Below are 21,824 nucleotides of genomic sequence, written 5' to 3' on the forward strand. Positions count from 1 at the left end.
CTAATTTTTCTATGATACAATAAATATCCTAACTGTCCATTGACATGCCCACTAGCCAGAACTGCACAGGCATGTTCTATCACTTAAGGAGGTCTTCTTTCTTTAATGTTAGGTGAGCCAGTAGCAAAACACATGGCATACAGTGGTTGGATGCTTCCGTTTTCTCTGAAGTGTGGCGAAAAGAAGTAGGAATAATTAAGACTGCTTTTTAAAGAGAAACTGCTATCTCCATTTTCTCAATAGTCTACTTATGTTTGAGAGATTATTTTTTAAAAAGGTACAATAGATTTTTTTTAATCTTAGTAATTAAAAGGAAGTTTCTTTCTTTTTTTTTTAAATATACAATAGAATTAAGTTTTACAGAACAGCTAATTCCATAACATTAGTACCTAAAAAAGCTTGCGGAATCTTTGAAAACTCCAAAGAAAGGAATAAATAACCAACTTGCTTAGATGGTTCCATTTAACTTAGCCTGGACACAGTCAAAATTGACAGATGTTTGGAAATAATAACTATATAATTTTATTTGAATATAAGAAAACCTCATAATTAAGTAATCCATTCATTCATCTCAGGTGATGTAGAAGATTCAAAGGTCCATACAATATGTTACACAGGCTCCCAAATGTACAATCAAGATAGAGAAATATGACTTGTATCTTAATACTTACATTATGAAATGAGAAGCTGGCAAATCCTAGTATAAGCAATACTTACTATAGAGTTTCAAAGGAATGTAAAATATTTCTACTAAAAAATAAATAAACCCTTACCAAAAAGCTCAAATTTATATTGAACCTTGACAGATGGATAGGAAAGCGTGGATGGAGTAACATAAAGTCAAGCATGGTTTTAAGAATATAAAATGCATGTATGCACAGTGAGTGGGCCGACTTTGATGTGCTATGTGTTTATTTAGGGGACATGTTATAAAATGAAAAAGAAGGACACACTCACACACACACACACACACACACATACTTAGCATTGTCAACCATTTATAAATGCAGTTATCTGAATCATCACTTCCATAATTTGATTAGAGAAATGGCAATATTTTCCAGTTTACTTTATGGGCCCTAAATGGTTGATCTTTTATGTATCCTGGAATACGAGAATCCTATTTTAGATATCACTGCTGTATGCAGTAGTGATTTTTAAAAAGGGCCTTAAGAAAAATCAAAGCAGTGCATTATTAGTATAAAATGCTAATCAGACCTGTATATGTAGAAAAAAAAAAAAGGAACACAGGAGATGGCAAGAGTATGAAAAGTAAGAATGCTGTCTCTATGGTCCACACATGATGTACAAGAGCTGAGGACCAGAGTACTGTCAGTCTCTGAAATCATTTTTGATCATGCCAGTCCACAATGGTCATTCTGCTAATAGGATGGCATTACTGAAGAAGGCCTTAGAACCTTCCCAATGATATAAGAATTTTGAGCCACTTAGCATATAAAGGAAAATCTCTGTACTCCTCCTTAACTTTGAGAATATTTATATACTATAATACAGAAGATACTGTTCATAGTAATGAACTTTAACAATCACAAAAATCAAATAATGTTTATTTAATAAAGGGAATTATTTTAGGTATGAATTAAAAAATTTTAGGAGTATAAAATTTAAACATTTCTTCTAAGATTCCTTATTAGTTAAATTCACTATTAAACTAGCCATGATGGTCAGCCCATAGTGATTCTTTGCTAGAATTAAGAAAAAATTGTGTGCTATATTCTAGGAAAAATTATATTTGCACTGAATATTAAGGTGTCCAAAAAAAGTGTATCTTTGAGCAGTGAGATGGACTCTTATTTTTTTAACTTTCTAGTAACAGTGAATACTTCCATCCTCCTATGGGATAAATTGCTATAAAACACTCATGAAATATTCATGTTTCTTTACTCACTACTCACAAACATCTTTCTTATATAAATTAATTTCATTTCTTCATACCATTTATTTCCCTGATTTATAAAATTATATACATATAGAAGAGTTCATTATTTTTATTAAAATTTTAAAAATTATTCGTATAGAAGCTCTTTTTATCATTATAGCAGAGACCAGGCTGAGTACAGAATTATGAATGAATTTGGGTCTTCATATTGAGGTATGTGGGGAAGTTTCCAGCATACAAATAATTTTACTTAAAGGGTGTTATTTCACTCAAATCCCCTCCTAGACTCATTACTTGTATATTTTGATCTACATAGTTTAAATTCATTAAGATTGCTATGATATATAAATTTCTAAGTTAGCTCATTTTTTTTTAATGGGCACAATGAAAACAGTCCAAGATATTCTTGTTTTGATTTTTTATAGATAGAATTGTTTCCATTACATTCAAATTAGAACAGATTTCCTTTAACTGAAAATACTGAATTAATGTGGATTACTTTTATCCCCCTTTCTTTGCAATTCATGAGTTTATTGCACTTGTATTTAAAATAGATGATTTTTGCAGTCAATTTCTCTTTTACCATGTGAAATATAGTCATTAAAATGATAACCATTTTTCTTCAGGCATATTTATGTTGGAAATAGTATAACTGTAGAAAATATTCCTTGTAGAGAATTTTTAAAAGCACTGGAATTCATTATGATTTTAAAATCTGCAGTAGTTTAGAGCTAACTTTAAACAATTATTATTTAAAATTGTTTCTAAAACTATAAAATTGAGTAGTAAGATATACGGAAATCCAGTGTCACCCAGGAAACTGTAAATAACATGGATTAAAGAAACATTGGAATAAAAATCCTTTTTTTTAAAGATTTTATTTATTTGACAGAGAGAGATAGTGAGAGCAGGAACACAAGCAGGGGGAGTGGGAGAGGGAGAAGCAGGCTTCCCGCTGAGCAGGGAGCCCGATGTGGGACTCGATCCCAGGACCCTGGGATCATGACCTGAGCCAAAGGCAGACGCTTAAGGACTGAGCCACCCAGGCGCCCCTGGAATAAAATCTTAAGTGTAATTTGAAATGATGTTATAATAACTTTTAGGTATTGGTAAACTATAGGAAAACTACACATCCTCCTATAGAAAATTTTTTTTTCTAAAAAAAATTCCTAATATAATAGAAAAGAGTTATGTCTCCTAGATGACTTAAAAAACAAACCAACAAACCCCAAAACCCTCTCAGACCCTTTTCATCACAGTTGGTAGCCAAAACAGTTTGTTGAGACCTGTTGTTTTATTATAGCATTGTAAACCTGAAGAAACTATCATGTTCAGGTCACTGGATCACGTGAATGCTTTACACATTATTTAGAAAAGATGCCTGCCAATATATCACAAAACAAAAGAAAATTCATGATAATATATGTTTAAAGAACACAGACAAAAACACACACAAAGGTAAGAAAAAAAAAAAAAGGAAATTCCTTTTTATAGTTAAAAGGGACCATTGTGGGTTTGGTTGGTGGCCGGGGAGGACAAATGGCAGAAAGACCTAAAAGGATGATCATGTCATTTGTCATGCAGGGACATTTTCTGGGGTGCATTTCCAAAAAAACAAAAACAAAAACAAAAAATAAATAAAACAAGTTTTAAGTAACAAAGATATATCAGTTATTTCTTCCATTATTTTTAGTGGCACCATAACACAACATAGAAAATTCCTGATAAATTTCGGAAAGTGATATATTTGAAGAAATACCTGTGTGAGCTTACTCTAGCTTTAGTTGAGTTATGATGCTCATTGTCATTATTTTCCTTCCATATTTTAAATAATCACTAGCTTTCTTTGTTTTTAAGATTTTATTTATTTATTTGAGAGAGAGAGAGAATGAGAGATAGAGAGCACGAGAGGGAAGAGGGTCAGAGGGAGAAGCAGACTCCCCGCTGAGCAGGGAGCCCGATGCAGGACTCGATCCTGGGACTCCAGGATCATGACCTGAGCCGAAGGCAGTCGCTTAACCAACTCAGCCACTCAGGTGCCCTAACTTTCTAAGTATGAACAAAAGCAAAAAGATTTTTTTCTGTGATCAATAATGATCACAGAAAAACATTTACAGGCCATAACTTCAATAAAATGTTTCCACTGACAATGTTATTCTCTTTCTGAGTGAATTCAAAACAAAAGAGGACCAATCCTGTACATATTCACTATAAAAATTAATGATTTCATAGAAAGAAATCTGCCCTATTATATTATTATTCACTCTGTTTATAGATATAGCATTGTAGGGCGCCTGGGTGGCTCAGCTGGTTAAGCGACTCTCTTTGGCTCAGGTCGTGATCCTGGAGTCCTGAGATCGAATCCCGCATCAAGGTCCCTGCTCAGCAGGGAGTCTGCTTCTCCCTCTGGCCCTCCCCACTCTCATGTGCTCTCTCTCTCTCTCTCTCATTCTCAGTCTCTCAAAATAAATAAATAAATCTTTAAAAAATATATAGATATAGCATTGTATATACAGTATGTTCCTCAATTACCACTGAAGAATCCAGGAACTGTTGAATAATCTGAAATCTATTGCATGATTAGTGAGTTTTTGAACAAAAAACCTTTGAGGCGACTATCAAATAGAATGTTTTTCAATAGAGAGCTGGTTGTATTAAACTATCTTCTGGATTTGTAAATAGTTCTTGTGGTTGCATATTATACAATATATGCAACCTTACACTGTGTCCATATCTGAGGGTCCTTGTTATTCTGGGTATTATTGGGAAAACTGCCAAATTTTATTTTATTTCTTTTTAAAGATTTTATTTATTTATTTGACAGAGAGAGAGACAGTGAGAGAGGGAACATAAGCAGGGGGAGTGGGAGAGGGAGAAGCAGGCTTCCCGCGGAGCAGGGAGACCGATGCGGGGCTCGATCCCAGGACCCTGGGATCATGACCGGAGCTGAAGGCAGATGCCCAACGACTGAGCCACCCAGGTGCCCCAAAACTGCCAAATTTTAGAGCTTAATTTATATTTAAAATTTCTAATGAATGCCCATATGAAGCTAGCCAGTTTCCAAGAAAAATGTGAATTTTTTTTTTTTTTACCTATAAGCAGCACAAAAGAGCACAAAGTTAGATAATTATAGGTACTAATCATTAGTTAGTAACATTGATATGCTCATTTTTCTTAAAAGTGTAATTTTCAACACTATGTCATCAATATGCAATTTAATACTGTTTTAAAAATTGAAAAATCCACATATAAAAATATAATGTTACATCAAAAATTATAAAAATCTGTATATGAAGATCAGATGATAGGGGAGGTAAACTAATTAGACCTACAGAAGTTTCAGAAAAGTCTCAGGAATTTTAAATCCAAAAAAATGAAAGCACAAACCTGGATGATCATCAAACATTTAAACAATTGTACTCTCCTGCCCTCTCCTCAGATTTAAGAGAAGATGAATTCCTCTCTCTCACCTCAACAGAAGATGAAAGATCTATTATCTGGATAAGTGGGACCGAAGACGTTTTGTACTCTGGAATTCTAAACATGAGGGAGCATGGAGTTAATTTGCCGGACAAACTTTGTGGGAAACATCTGACAACATTTGAGAGAAGCTGCTTTTCCACAATGTCCCGGTAGCCAGTTATGCCAATAATAACTGAACAGCCTCAAAATAATATCCAAAAATAGTTACTATTTCACAGACCTCTGTTGATGGGGAAGTTAGAAACCCATGTGATGTCAAGGCTTAAAAAACCCTGCCTTTGCGCAGAACTTAGGGGTGATTTTTTTCTTACTTTCAAATGCACATATTCAGGCAAGGATCACCAAATACTTGGGGAAAGTTTCCAATATGAATGACAGAGAACAAAACAAATAACAACAACAACAAAATAAGTCTAGGAAAAGAAAACCAAATCATGGAGCAAAAATAACTCTGAAGAAATATCATTACAATTATCAGAGAGATAAGAGAATATATTGCATACACGAAATAAATGATCAGAGAATGAAACATTTAACAATTTTAAAAATTGACAGGCAAATTGAAAAATATAAGTGTTAAAAATTTAGGGTAGAGCAAAAGATAAAAGTAGAGACAATGAGGGGCGCCTGGGTGGCTCAGTTGGTTAAGCCACTGCCTTCGGCTCAGGTCATGATCCCGGAGTCCCGGGATCGAGTCCCGCATCGGACTCCCCCTTCTCTGTGGGGAGCCTGCTTCTCCCTCTGCCTCTGCCTGCGACTCCCCCTGCTTGTGCTCACTCTGTCTCTCTCTCTCTCTATGTCAAATAAATAAATAAAATATTTAAAAAAAAAAAGTAGAGACAATGAGAGAAAACACAGGAAACATGGGAGGATTACTTGAAAAAAAGCTAACGTTTGATTAAGAAATTCTACTACAAAGCAATGGGAAAAAAATTACAAAAAAAATGTGCCAAAATCTATCTTACTTCTAAAGGGCATTAATGTCCAGTTTTAAAAGCTAAAGAATTCTGTGAAGCAAATAATGTAAAAGCACACTTTGTAGGCCATATGAAGCCTGCTGCACTAAGAGAAAGTGACGGGTGGGGGCAGTGGGAAGATCGCAGAGCATGGAGGTGATGCCTAGTGAAAAACTAAAACATGGAGGAACTAGGTGTTGTAACAGTGCTGTTTGTACATGGAACTCCCATGCATGTAATAAATAAACTTTTCATTGTTGATGTGGAGCCTCCGCCTGAATCTATATAAATGATATTAAGCTTGTGGTTTTGGAGTATTTAAGCCAGAACGATTCTTTATTCCAAGAAAGCAGCTGGTTGAACTTACGGCACCCCCTTTGAGAGAAAGGAAGGTACTGCAAAGTAGCACCTCTTTAGTTGCATTGAAATCTTTCTTAGTATTTGATCTATTAATCTTTATTCCAATTTAAGCTCCTATTTAAAATCAGTTTGTGGACCTCTCAGGCCTAGGCATATGATTTGTAAATCCAAACCTATACTTCAAAACAATCTTGGAAAAACTCCTTCACAAGCTGAAAATGGATTTGTCTTCCCATACAAGTTGATTTTTTTTCTTCAGATTTTAATTAAAATAGAAAAAAAATTAAAACCTGGGTAAAATGTTTGGCATTATATGTAATAATGAAGCATGTACATAAGCTTAATCACAACATTTACAAACTAAATGCTATAATGTTAAAATTACCATCTACAGATTAAAATACACCTACTGCAATTGCATCCTGCAAAGCCATATTGAAGGTTTAGTGAAATTATGCAATGAAAGAACTGTAAAGTCCAACTGTGAACTTATTTCCAAATTGTAGTTAGTTATTACATCCTTTGATTAGTAAAAATGGTGAGAATTTGAATAAGTTTCTAATGAATGTCCCATTTACAAAATGCTACTATTTTCAAATAAAAAATTATCTCCCTTATTTTCAGGAACAAAGAGAAATTCTACTATAACCTTAGACCCAAATAAAGCAGAGTATATAATAATCTTGGTTGAGATTGAAAGGGCGTCTATGTGTGATTCTAGCTGGCTAAACATTTCACAAATAAACATTTCACAAAGAAATAGATTATGCTATCTGAGAGAATTGTTCTATGCTCTGATAAAAAGAACTTGAAATTTTAAAATGTTAATTTTTCATTTTTTATTTTGAATACTGAAAAATGAGTAGCTGTTTTGCAAGATTATTATCTTCTCTTCATTTGTGCCCAATGAGGTATATAGAACATGCTTACAAAGTGTTAAATGATAGGGTAATGAAAATGTCATGTATCCTTCCCAATCATAAAGTCTTGCTACACCTGTGATACATATTTTTCACTCAAAATCAAATGTCAGAATGACTCACGTTTGAAGTTTGAATAGTTCAAGTTGTTGATATCAGATTTGTTCACAACTCTCCTGTTTCAAAATTTAGTTTTGTGTCACATTAGTGATTGGATGATCAGTAAGACTTCAGCTAAACCTGAAGAATTTAATAATTGGTCTAGACCACAATTGCACCCTAAACCTAGGACCAGGTGCAGAGTGAGCAGGTGAAATTCACAGGAAATTAATTAATGACTTATTTAGAATCAGAATCTACTAATAGGAAAAATTTTTGCTAAAATTTTCTTGCTTATGCCACACAATCAAGCAAGAGCTGGTATTTATTTCTAGGTAAAAGTAGATACATGAATAATATATAATGACTTATAGATATTTATGAAGAAAGAAAAGTAACAGAATGTCAACTAAACTCATGTAAAGTAAAATAAATAAATAAAACCATGCCAAGGGTAAAAAATAGTAGCTGAAATGTTCATGACCATAGTAACTGTCTTTTAACAGATAAACCTAAATCTGTATTCTAACAAATGCCTCAAAGGCAATGAGTACAGTCATGCTTACAAAACTCTCTTAAACTGTAAGATGAATGATTAGTTCAAACTATAAAGCAAAGGCACAAAAGAAGCATTTCTTCACTATTCAAAACCATGCATATGCTTTAAAAAACGTCTTCAGAATTTCAACAATATAGCCATAAAATCAAGTCTTTTAAATATGGTAACAATTGTACATACCATTTTCAAAAATCTTTTTAAATGCACATATTATCTCACAGAAAAGGAAGGCAAACTCTGAAATATGAAAAAAATGATGTGGATGGGGAGACCTGAAGCTAGAGGAGTGGCCATGTAATTGTTTTTCTATCAGTTACTGCAGTCTTGTGGAAAATTTCACTGGTACTCAGACAGCTGAGAGCTTTCGCACAGATCTGTAATACAGAATATTGGATTTGAATGTCCTCACTGGGGAAAGAAGAAAGAGGGAAATCTGAGGCTCAGACCCCTGCATGGAGCCAGGAATGTCAAAGTTCTCAGAAGCAAGTAAAAGTGTGGGCTGGAAAAAATTTGTTTGGCTTGGCCTTGAACCAAATCCCAATTTGGTAAAGGGGGTTGGATAAGAACTTCTTGAAAATTAGTAACTATAAACCTGCTCTCATAGTACAGAAACTCAAATCAAGAAATTAATTTAGGATGCTCCGATGCTTCCACCTTTGGAATGTTCCAGGGCAACTACCTGAAGCAAAAGAATATCTTCTGTGGAAGAACACACCCAAATCCCAGGCTTTGCATGATCCTAGTAAATAGGATTAACAAAATATGAGATCACGATTTTAAATCATAAAATATACTATTTAACAAGCCACCATGAGTGAGATACTGCTGAGACATACAATGAACTAATATAACTTACATACACTAAAAATATGACCATTAAAATTTTAATAGTTTTAATGGCAGATATAAGTGAATTAAGAATTAGTGAACTAGTAGACAGAACTGAAAAATAACATAGTAAAGGAATGAAACACAATAAAGGTAAAGAGATACGATATTCTCACTTCCCAAATATCAAGTGTAGCATATAATTTTGATTATCAGAATAAATGAACAGAGAGAATGAGGGCAGACATAATATTCATGTTCAAGAAGGTAATGGTGATAATATTTTCCAGAATTGATGAAAGACATGGATCTTCGGATTGAGGAATACAATGAACCTCAAACAGAACAAATAAAGAACTCCACATTAGGACAAGCAATTAAACCTCAAGATACAAAATTAAAGTAGATATCACAAAACCAGCTTAAGAAAAAAAGTCAAAGTATTTACAAAGAACAACTTCCAGCAGGCTTTAAAATAAGGGAAGACAGAAGAGAGTAAAATGTTCTCTTTAGATTACCAAAGGAAAGTAATTATCAAGCTTGAATTGTATACTCAGCTAAACTATAATTTGAGAACAAAGTCAAACTAAAAAAAATTTTTTTAAGATACATTTTTTGAGAAATGAATGAGAGCTACGGATCTCTTTTCCATAATATGTGCAATTACAAAGTTGAAGACAATTTTTAAGATCATTGAACTTTCACCCTTAAATCAAGCTGCATCAGAGAACTGTGCACTGGGGTCACATTCTTTAGAACCTTTATAATAATTCTTTTACTAAATTACTCTGTTCTTATATCTTTGTATTGCATTGAAGTACAATGTTCCCACTGAAGCAACTATGTAATTATTTTCTCTCAACTGCAATTCTTTTTGAAACCACTGATGACTACATCACACAATTTCACAACTCACAGGCACACAATATCTACCATACCCGTTCCGGACCCTGCAGTCTAGTCAACCATACATATATGGGGTGGAGTGAAGAAACATGTTTAAAATGTCCAATTTTAGCCATTCTGACAGGTTGTTCTTCTTTCCTTTTTTCTCTCCCTCTCCCCCTTCCTGTCCCTTCCTCCTTGCTTTCTTCTTTTCTAAGAAAGAACCTCTAAATAACAGTGATATTTCAACTCTCTAATTCATATTTAACTTGGTCAGGCAAATTGCTCCCTAAATTGTCTATATAATTCCTTCCACTAGCTATCTAAAGCACATTGCAACAAACACACACATTACATGTTATATATATTTAAATTTTATATTATAAAAATTATTTATATATAAATATATATAAAATTATATAAAATATTTACAAATTTTAAACATACACACACACATATATATAATGGGTCATATTCATACTTCACAGGGCAATAATTTTTGTTCCACTTTCTCAACTCTTAACTGAATAGAGGATAAAAAGTGCATAGACGTCAACAGTACAGGCTTTGGAATCAGATTTCCTGTTAGGGGTTGGATTTTGGTTTCTCCATTATTTACCCATATTACCTTACAGATAAGAAGCTAAACTTTATAGTCTCATTTTTTTGCTTTATATAGATAGCCCTCAGTTTCATCCTCTGTAAAACAGAAGATATTGATAATACCAAATTCTTCAGTTGGTGCTCAAAATCTATTGATTTGATTTATTTTCAGCTCTTAACACAGTGATTAAAATAGAATGAATATTTAGGAACTATGAACTGATTTGTGTACCTACCCCCCCAACATATCCTCTCCTGCCCCCCGCCCCCACCCCCACCCGCCAATTCGTATGTTGAAACCAAAACCTCTAATGTGATAGTATTTAGAGGTGGGTCTTGGGGAGGTAATTAGGCTTAGTGAGGTCATGAAGGTGGAGCCCCGTGATGGGATCAACGTTCTTATAAGAAGAGGAAGAGAAACCAAGACTTTGAGTATTCTGGTCTCACTGGCAAGCTTTAAGCTGGCCCAGTCTGAAGGCATTGGATATCTCATTCACTTAACTTCCTTGACTGATATTCAAGACTCACCAAACGGGTTTCTGACGCATATTTCCTTTCCTACATAAAATACTGACAGGTAAAGAATATACCTATTATATATATTCTGAATGTCTAATTTCCAGGACAGTGCTTTCTCACTGTGAATTAACAAATGTTCTTTCTTATATATCAGTTTTATAAACACAGAAATCTGCTTCTGAGAGATGGATACATGGAGTAACAAAATCAGGTTTTTGAACATGAACAACTCCATCAGATCAAGGCCATTATAAATCCTTCATGATGTTGCAACTTTGTAAGAAGTCTTCGGAGAATCTATTAACTTTCTTCAGCAGGGTGGAGGGGTGAGATGTGGCAGTACTATTCTGCCAAGTTTAATTTCTCTAATATTTAGCTTTCACATTACTTTTCTTCTTGGTTGTGCACAAGCATCCCCACTCTGAGTGTTCTGTAGTGTCATAAATAATTCATTTTTCCTTCTGTCTCTCACCTTTCACCTCTATTGTTTTCCCTCTCATAAAAAATAGAATTCTTGAATCTAGGATAATGGTTTCTTCCATTAGAGTCCCAGAACTCACTTGCTCATTCTTTTGGAATACTATCTTCTCTCCTGAACCACACAGCATTTGCACAAAGAACACTACCTGTCCAAATCCTCTCATCATTAAGAGAAATGATAAGAGCTGACATGTTTGGGGGGGGCATTATTTGAAGCATGTAGTAAATGACTGATGACAGATTGATGAATATTTCTGGCACTTCTATAGAAAACATATAGTTACTCTCAGTAAAAACGGAACAAGGAGATGCCAACACTGGTGGAACTACAATGATTTTATCTGTTCTGTCTCTGTCGTCCACTAGGACAATTCTTCACAGGAGGGCTCATGGTTTTCTTCACAGGACAGTTCATGCCTTTTACAGAGCCCTTACACCATACATGTTAGGATCAGGCCAGGGCCAGGATCAGCAGAGGAGGGACACATTGGAACAATAGTGTCCTCACTATTTTCTTTACTGTCCTTTTGGACTATGCAATGTAGTTCTATAACCCAACCAATAGAGTCCCCCTCTTATAATGAATTATCATTTCCTAATTTAGCCTCTTCTTTTAATGGGAAAAAAAGTCACAATTTCACAATAATGAAATTCTATATGTGAAAAGAAGTGCTGTAAATTGTTTTAACTTCTTAGAATTAGCTTATTCTATTTACTCAAAATGCCATAATTTGTAGGAAAAACCTGAGTTTTCAAAACATAATTTTGAAATAAATTTTAGTAGACAGATAATTTTTATAGATGGCTTCATAAATACATACATAAGATTTCTACATTTACAGTATGACTTTTACAACTACTTATGGAGGAAATCTTACAGATAAACAAAAAACAAACATATTTCAGAATAATCAGCCATCAAATCTGACATGTCAGTAGTTGTTTTTCCACCACGAAGATTCTAAATAGTAAATTTTTTCCCCTAAAACTGAACTTTGGTGATATTGCTAAACTCTTCCATCTTTATTAAAGATGAAAACTTTCCCACTCTCTATTAAAATTATTCTCAAGAAGAAAAGGCAGTGGAAATGTCTTCTCAGCCCTACTTTATTAAAAGAAAAAAAAAGTACACATTGAGGAAAAATAAAAACCCAATCACACAAGAACACTGAAGTTCAGCTTGAATTAACCAACATACTTTGAAATCACTGACTCACTTTGAACTCCATGGGAGCGTACTATTTTCCAGGTTTCTGATGCCACTTCTTTGACATCCACTTGATAGTGATGAATAGGCACACCTCCATGGGAGTCCGGCTTGTTGAAAGAAACCTTAGCTGTGGTCTGTGACAGCTCTGTAATCTTCACTCCATAGGGACTGGATGGCACATCTACGAAAAAGTGAAAACAAAGGAAATGTAAGCCAGGTAATATGGATGGCCGTTATTAAGACTTAATGGTATCCTGACAATTAGGAATAAAGGAAAATTGCTCCCTATGTCACTTAATATATTTGAATTAGAGGGCTTGCATAAACTGCTGAATGATGCTTTCAAATTGCAAGAAAGTATACATTAGTCAATCTTTATAACTATAGAAAATGAAGAGTAAAATATTCATTATCAAATTTCATTGATTGAGGCAATAATTTTACTTCTTCCTTTTCTATACAGTATGGGGATTTTATTTGCATTCAAGGAAAACAAGCTCGTGTGTGTGTGTGTGTGTGTGTGTGTGTGTGTGTGTGTGTGTGTGTAAGAGAGAAAGGGATGGAGGGAGAATGCAGGTACAATTAAAAATATAAGAAGAAACAAAGACTTTATTGAATTAATAGCATAAATATCTTTTGTGAAGATGTGAGATTTATTTTCTTTTTGTTTATTAAAATTATGTTAATAGTTTCGGGGAAAATGTTAAGTTTAGAGCAAATGTCATTATGAACTAAATAAAACTGCAAACTACCTGTTTTAGTTTCACTTATGTATTATTTAGCTAAAATAAAGCTTTATGTGGACTATTTAAGTTGTAATCCTTGTATTTTAAAAACAGCTATAAAATCTGTCTTGTGTGTTTTTGTGTCAATTACTCACATTATTTCAAGCTAAATAATGTATCCTGAATGAAACTTTATTTTCCAGTATACAAAACTTTATAAACAATTATCAAAAATGCTAAAGAGGCAAGAGGAGAAAATAAGAGAGGAAAAAGTCTCATGAGGAAATTAATGAAACTTCTACTCCAGAAACATGAAGAATTAGAGGTACGTTCAGCATTGAAGGGATCTCTCTCAGTTTCTCTTTCTCCCCTGCCTTTTTTTTTTTTTAAGTAATCTCTACACCCAACCTGGGACTTGAACTCATGACCCCAAGATCAAGAGTCACACACTCTAGTGACTGAGTCAGCCAGGTGCCCCTCTTCTCTCTCGTTTCAATATCACATTTGAAATAATCATAAAGTTGTAAATTTACATATAATTTACTTAAAATATATACATATATTATAAAAATATATAAGTAAGGGGTGCTTGAGTGGTGCAGTCTGTTAAGCATATGACTCATGGTTTCAGGTCAGGTGGTGATCTCAGGGTTGTAAGATCGAGCCCTGGGTCAGGCTCTGTGCTCAGCGCAGAGCCTGTTTAAGACTCTTTCTCCCTTTGCCCCTCCTCCCTGATCTCTCTCTCTCTAAAATAAATAAATAAATCTTTAAAAAAATATATATGTATATATATCATCTATGAAATTAATTTTATAAAAATAAAAAAAACTTGATTGAAAATAACATGTAAATGCAAATTCCTGTTCTGATACAATCAAAGATTCATATAAAAATCTCTAATGGCTATCAAAAGCTAAGTGTGCCTTATTTGCTAGACTTGAAAGAAGTACTATGGATCACATAAAAATATGCCTTATAAATGGTACTGGGCAAGAGCCAGGAGGGCAGGTTTATGGCCTTTAAATATGAATATTGTAGAGAAATGCAAGAGTGTACATTTCAGCTCAAATTAGTAACTGTAAATTATTTGGGATAACTCTAAGGTTTGGAGATTAATGTGCAGAATATTGATGTATTCCAAAGTCATACTACTATTAAAATCTTACCTGGAAATAAAAATTTTAAATGACCTAAAAAATCTATGAAAGTTGCCATACATAAACATTATCATAGTTTCATGTTTCTTTAATCCCAGATTATGCCTTTGTAGGTTCTTTTCATCTGTAGGCTTGACCTACAGTTTGCATTAAAAAAATATATATATATATATATACACCCACACGCTGATTGTTTATAATAAGACTGTCAATTCTTCACCTCATGCCCATTTACTCTCTAATGTCAGCCCGGTCTAAATTGGACATCACAGCAATTATAATCTTCAGTTTAAGGATACATTTAAAAAGGAAAAGTGCTAAGTACTGAAAGGGGGAGGGAGAGATGTGATACATCTTGGGCTCCACCTTTGACCACACATTCAGAATAGACGTGGTCCTTGGTTCTTATTCTGACCACAGAGGCACGCACCATTAGCTGAGCTGTGCCCTTTACATGAGAAAACCACAGAGAAATAAGAGGCTATTTTTTTGTTAGCACAAAGGCACCATTACCAAAACTTGAGCCAGCGGGTATCTTTATCTAGCCAGATAGTCTATTTTCAGACAGGCTGACTCTTACCCTGGGTTTTCGTTTGTATTTATTTTTTGTTGGCCTCCTCTTTCTGTTACCTAAGAGGAAAAACATGCTTATGACTTGCAGCTCTCGTATCTTCCTAAATACTTTTTATCTTTTACATTCTGATTTTATATGTCCAACCACTTGCTGACTACCAAATTATTCCATACTTATATACATGCATGCATATATATGTGTGCGTGTGTGCGTGTGTGTGTGTAACATTGAGGAAAGTGGCTGGACTATGCTCAGTACCCAGGAATAGATGATGAATTAAACATTTCAGTAATTAAAAATAATATACAAAGGTACAGAACCTATTCAAGTGAATATGGTCTAATATGCCTAGAACCAATATCTCTAATTCATCCCTCCACTCACAATTGTTTTATAATCACGTTCATCCTCAAGTCTATCTCTTATATACATCCCAGTAAGTCGCAAAGTTATTTTCATCATTCCCACATCATAATTCTTGTGTTCTACTCTTCCTTCCTGTTTCCACCGTTAAGCCCAAATCTTATCTGCCTCTACCTGCAATGCCATTAGTGGTTCTTGGCTTCCTTTCCTATTGGACATCCCACCAAATTTCAATCCGTATGGCATGTAAATGCAAAATCAATCTTTCTAAAGCACCACTCTAATCACGTCACTTCCCTGAGTAGGGTATTCAGAAGCTTCCTCCTCTTTATAACATCAAGCTTAGACTTCTCAGTCTGGTTTTCAATATCCTGAATTATCTAACCTCCCTGGGTCTATGCAAACAGAGGATCATATTGTAGAAGACTATCAAACACAGTCCTATGTTTCCAATGGGGCTTGTGGATATTGAATTCCATGCACAAAGCTCCCATCATCGTCAGCATGTTTTTCTAAACTGCTTCCTAGCACCTTCCATTTCAATAATTAATCAATGCCACCCATCGCTGAATGAATAGAACAATTGTACAAACATGTGCTTCTTTCTTTATTCTTTATTTTCACCTCTACTAGAACCAGCATAGAGTTAGATGAAGAGCCTGGATATCTTCAGAATCTATGGATCCAAAGTCTGGCCTTGCTACTTTTTTCAACTGTAATCTTGGACAAATTCTTTGTCTTTTCATCAATATTTTTTTTCTTTCTAAAGTGGAAATTAGAATAATTTCCACTGCTAAGGTTGCTATAAGGATCAAGTAATGCAGTACACAAAACAGAACCTGAGATATACTTAGCAAATGTTAGTCACTGTCATTTTGTTATCTCTCCCTGATAACCATATTCCTTCTATTGCATTATTGGTATCCACAATGTCAATATTTTATTTTATTTTTTAAACTGAGGTATTATTTATTTATGATATGTTTACAGACTTACAAAATTGTTTTTATCCAATACATCATCCTGTGTAGTATCTTAAGAATGAATATCATATTCTGGGAGCAAAAATTCAAGTGTTTTAATAATTTATGCATAACCCAACATCTTTTGGATAACAAAATACCATCAATTTGGCTTCAGAGAACTCAGATACCTGTGCAGAATTTTTTGTAGTCAAGGAACAAAGTAAATTCAACAACATAAATTTATTTAGTTGACCCTGAGTGTAATATTTTAGTTAAACGGAAGGTAAGAGATATAACATTGAGGTTCAGCTTAGGGATGTGGAGGGTGTATGATAGCAAAGAATTGGTGCCATTATCTAGGAGCAGGACAAAAACAATCTTTAGCAGACTGTTGTAGGAACTGCTATATGACCCTGGGCAAATTAACTGCATTGGTTATTAGTTTCCTCATTAAAAAAAAAAAAAAGGTAACAATGTCAACACTAAAGTTGCTATTGTGAGGATAAATGGGTGGATATAAATCACTGGAAAATTACAAATACTATTTTCACTTATCCTTTCTTTAAAAAGCCTGTCAGTGTATAAATAATGTTGATAAACATTTTGATATTTATACATGCACCTAAAGCCACAGCTTGATCAAAGTATAAAAGTGAAAACTTCCAAAAAGTCTGCCTTGGTGATTATTTTATCTTGTGAAAGGTAAAAAACAATGAAAAAGGTTGCTTCTCTGACTTTAATGCTGATAAAACATAATAATGGAATTAAATAGAGGAACTATGGGGTGCCTGGGTGGTTCAGTCAATTGGGTGTCTTGGCTCTCTCTCTCAAATAAATAAATAAATAAAATCTTAAAAAAAATAAAGAGGAACTAGTAAGTGAAGTGAAGCATAGAACCTATTTAAAAAAAAGATCATGACAATCAGATATATACAGAGATGTTTGAAAACAGATTCAAAATAATACATCAAATATCATATTCCTCTGTCTAACAAAAAAAAAGTATCCCAAAGTAAAGGTACACTTTATAAAGTAAAATTCTGAAAGTATATGTCCAAAGACACACATGTGGAAGAAAAGGAAGGGAGCTCATGAATATAATGTGAGTATACAGAAGATCGTGGATGAGTAAATGTTTTAGAAACATTTTTAAAGTGGGATGAATCATGGAATTACAAAATAGTATTTCCTTAGGCTTCAGAATAAGCTGGGATATAATATGTTGAAGACAAGAGGAACAATAAAGATCAGCTCTGTGTATGTGTTTTAGCTCTTCACACTCTTCCTCAACTGCATCCACAATTCTCAACAAATATAAATAGATTTCTCAATATCAAAAGTGAAAATGGAATTCATCAAGCAAGGTCACTCAAATTGTATCCTACCACTTCTGGGTAAACCTAAAATGGAAGGCTGTCTTCCTCTTTTTTTGAAGGCCAAACCCTATATCTTCGAATGTAATTTCTTTAACTTTGCCCTTCTCCAGATCACTGCATTACCAGAGCTCTTCTCTTCCCTTTTGTATTTTTAGTCTTTTGTATTTTTAGTCTTTCTTGTGTCTTATTACCATGAACTATAAAGATCTCTCACATGACACACTTTCTTCAGTCTTACTCTAATCTCAGGTTATAAATTCTTTTTTTTTTTTTTTTTTTTTTTTTTGCTTCCCTGTCACACTGTTTCAACAGCCTGTTCTTCATTTCTGCCCTCACATCTTTACTTCTGGGAATCTGGTTTTCTCAAACGCTGGGAAGCTGGTGACAAAGGTATGGTTCAGAGTCACCACGGACTCAGCTCTTTCCCCATAGATGAGGATGTGGTATGGCTAAAGTTAGATCAATTGGAAGAGTTTGATATTTGTCAACCTTCCCTTAAGTGGAAGTACTCAAGGAGTATCTGGCCAGAATGGTGCTTTAAAGCTAGGGAATAGAAGTATCTTAGACATTTTCTGTTGATACATCACATTCATTTCTATCATCTAAGCTATTCCCTTTTCCATGTCCCAGACTTATTTGCTGATATGGTTTTAAGTGCTACGAAGGTGCTCAGGATGAGATGCTTGAGTCAGCCGTTTAGAATACTGATGGGGAGGGAACACCACTCCCACTTTTCTGAGGAGGTGCATCGGCACAAGAGGACCTACAGATGTGAATGAAGGCAGAAGCTGACTCCCTACTCCACAGGCTATTCACACAGTTTCTGTAACAGGGTGGTTCTGAAGTCAACAGAGGGGTAGTCTGTTGGCAGTCAGGTTTCCCAACCTCCAGTTAGCAGTTGCAGACGACCTCTGAACTGCACTTTGTTAATTTGTGACCCGAGGCCAAAAGACCGGTGACTCTCTTGTCTTCCCTTTCCTCTGACTTTTCAATGATTTTATAACCACCCATCCGTCAATATTAAGTTCTTCTCTGCTTGGTTTCTTTGTCAGTCTCCATCTGATAAAAGACCCAAGTTTTAAAGGAATTGTCACATAAAGGACTGATCTTCCTGGATTCAGCAAGACCATGTAATGTGCAGTATTGTATCAACTGCATGTACCTTGGGGACTATGCCAAGATGGATTCTATCTGCTTCTGCTCTGAGAGGCCACTTCACTTCCAATAAGATTTTGTACATATTTTTCCTATTTCAATTGTAAACTTAATCTAATATAATAGCAAATTTGCAACACATCTAAAACCTTATAAATTTCTCATTTCACTACCTATCTGGATTTCTCCAATTGCCAAATCTAAAAGCATTGTTCTCCTGATCTTCTCACCCTTGATCACACATCTTTAAAATTTTCTTCATGCAAGTGGTTATATTAACTTTCTGAATAAACGTTTTTCATTGTATTTGTTCCTATATTTTTAAGTCCAACGATTAACCTGAGGTAACCCAGGGATCTCTCCTTAATTAAATCATTTTTACTTCTAATAGCCTCCATTGAAGTGCTCATTTACTCCTGAGGTATAAGTGGAAATTGTTTCCCTCTATAATACTTGCAAGTCATGGACTCCCATATCCCATTATTAATAAGGCATTTCAACTATGACTAATAAACAAATTAAATAAAACATACTAAATCCTTTATACATTCAAAAATTCATCTAAACTTACTACAAGCCAGGCAGTTTCCCATGTTGGGGGTAAAAGTGAGATAGCAATCCCTACTCTTATGGTGGTTACATTGTAATTACATAAAAGTAATTATATATATAAATTATTTATTATAAATACTGTGGTCAAAAATTGAACAGGCATGGGAGATGGTTGGGGGGGATAGGGATGAAAGTTGAAGTGTTGTAGTTTTAAAAATAAAATAAGACAAAATTAGAGGAGACTCTTAACTATAGGAAGCAAACTGAGGGTTGCTGGAGGGAAGGTGGGGGAATGGGGTACCTGGGTGATGGGCATTAAGGAGGGCACTTGATGTTATGAGCACTGGTGTTATATGCAACTGATGAATCACTAAGCTCTACCTCTGAAACTTATAATACATTATATATTAATTAATTGAATTTAAATAAAATTTTAAAAAAAGAAAAAAAAGAAATTGAGTGAACAAGAATATCTTTGCTAAGAAAGGTAATATTTAACCAAGGACCTAAAGGAAGGAAAAAAAAAACTTATGGAAATGCTAGGAAGAGAAAATAGTAAGTACAAATATGAGCTATGCCTTGGGTTTCTAACGAAGGGGGATGATCTGTGCAGAGGAGCATGACTAAGGTGAGAGAAAGGAGAGAAAGTTCAGAGAAGCCAAGGAAGGCAGGTTAGTAAGAAACACTCTGAAGCCTCACAGGCCTTTATAATCACTATGGCTTCTTCCCTGGGCAAAATGTTAAGCCATCAAAATGCTTTGAGCAGAAGAGAATATGGTTTTTGTTTGTTTATTTGTTTATTTTTGTTTTTAAAGAAGTTCTCGGGGTGCCTGGGTGGCTCAGTCATTAAGCGTCTGCCTTCGGCTCAGGTCATGATCCCAGGGTCCTGGGATCGAGCCCCGCATCGGGCTCCTGCTCCGCGGGAAGCCTGCTTCTCCCTCTCCCACTCCCCCTGCTTGTGTTCCCTCTCTCGCTGTGTCTCTCTCTGTCAAATAAATAAATAAAATCTTAAAAAAAATAAAAATAAAGAAGTTCTCTTGTTTTTTATTTATTTATTTAAACTATACTCTAAGGGGGCACAGGCCAAAGCAGGAAGACCAGTTATGGAGCAATCTGTATTAAGAGCAAAGCAAACCAAACAACCAACCAAATAAAAACAACCAGAATACAGAATTTGATTTCATGAATCCAATGAGACACCTGAAATACCTTGCCAGTAGAATCAACAACACTCATCAAGGGGTTAGGCCTGAGTAAATAAGTAGATTCCAGAATGACTGAAAAGGGACAGTTGCCATTTACTGAGATGGAAAGAACACCAAAGGAAGATATGTAGGGGTGAATATAGGAGATGGGCTTTGGATATCTGGACATCTGGACATTTGCATTGCCTATAAAACATCTAAAGGGAGAGGGAATTAAGCAGTTGGATATAAAAGTATACCATTCAGGGAAAAGATCCAAGTTGAAGATATATATTGGAGTTACAGGTGGAATACAGGTGGTATTTAAATCCGTAAGAATTTAGTATATTAAGGATATGAGTTTATATAAAACAAAAAGAGACCCAAAAATTGAGGCATGGTGATTTTTAACAGGTCAGAGATTTATAACAACTAGCAAAAGATATCAAGCAGAGTCCAGTGAGGAAGAAGGACAACCAGAAAAGCATGGTGACATGTTAGTTAAGTTGGAGGTTGGAGAGATGATTCAAGGAGAGAGAAGTGATTAACTGGTTAATATTCTGGCACTAGATCAAGAAGTATGAGGATTGAGAATGGGCCCCTGGATCGAACATGAAAAAGCTCAACGGATACCTTAATAATAGGTTTTATAGAGCAGTAAAGGTAAAAACCAACTGGAAGAGTTTGTGACAGAATGAGAGGAAAATAATTAGGCACAGCAAATATAATCAATTCTTTTGTGAAGTTTGTTTATTAAGGAGGGGGAGGGGCAGAGAAATGATGCAGTGGCCAGAAGAATTTATAAGGTCAGGATGATTTTTTTAAGATAAGAATTATTTTCCACCACAGAAATAAAAAGCTTACTTTTCTTTTTTCCCTGGCACCCACCAGAACAAAAGAAAAGCAATCCATTTGCTGTTATACACACACACACACACACACACACACACACACACACACACACACACACA

General features: G+C 34.6%; 1 protein-coding gene across 2 annotated transcripts in view; it reads right to left on the minus strand.

The window, feature by feature from the left end:
* Positions 1-21,824, minus strand: part of NCAM2 (neural cell adhesion molecule 2) — a 519,291-nt gene that overhangs the window by 70,358 nt on the left and 427,109 nt on the right. For both annotated transcript variants that reach the window (XM_025872652.2, XM_073891683.1), the window contains exon 12: positions 12,810-12,983. In XM_025872652.2, coding sequence (XP_025728437.1) covers positions 12,810-12,983 — 174 coding nt within the window. The remainder of the gene's footprint in view (positions 1-12,809; positions 12,984-21,824) is intronic.

Source organism: Callorhinus ursinus, unplaced genomic scaffold (assembly GCF_003265705.2).
Source record: "Callorhinus ursinus isolate GAN/ISIS: 27379988/994484 unplaced genomic scaffold, GSC_fseal_2.0 scaffold1, whole genome shotgun sequence".
NCBI classification, from domain to species: Eukaryota; Metazoa; Chordata; class Mammalia; order Carnivora; family Otariidae; genus Callorhinus; species Callorhinus ursinus.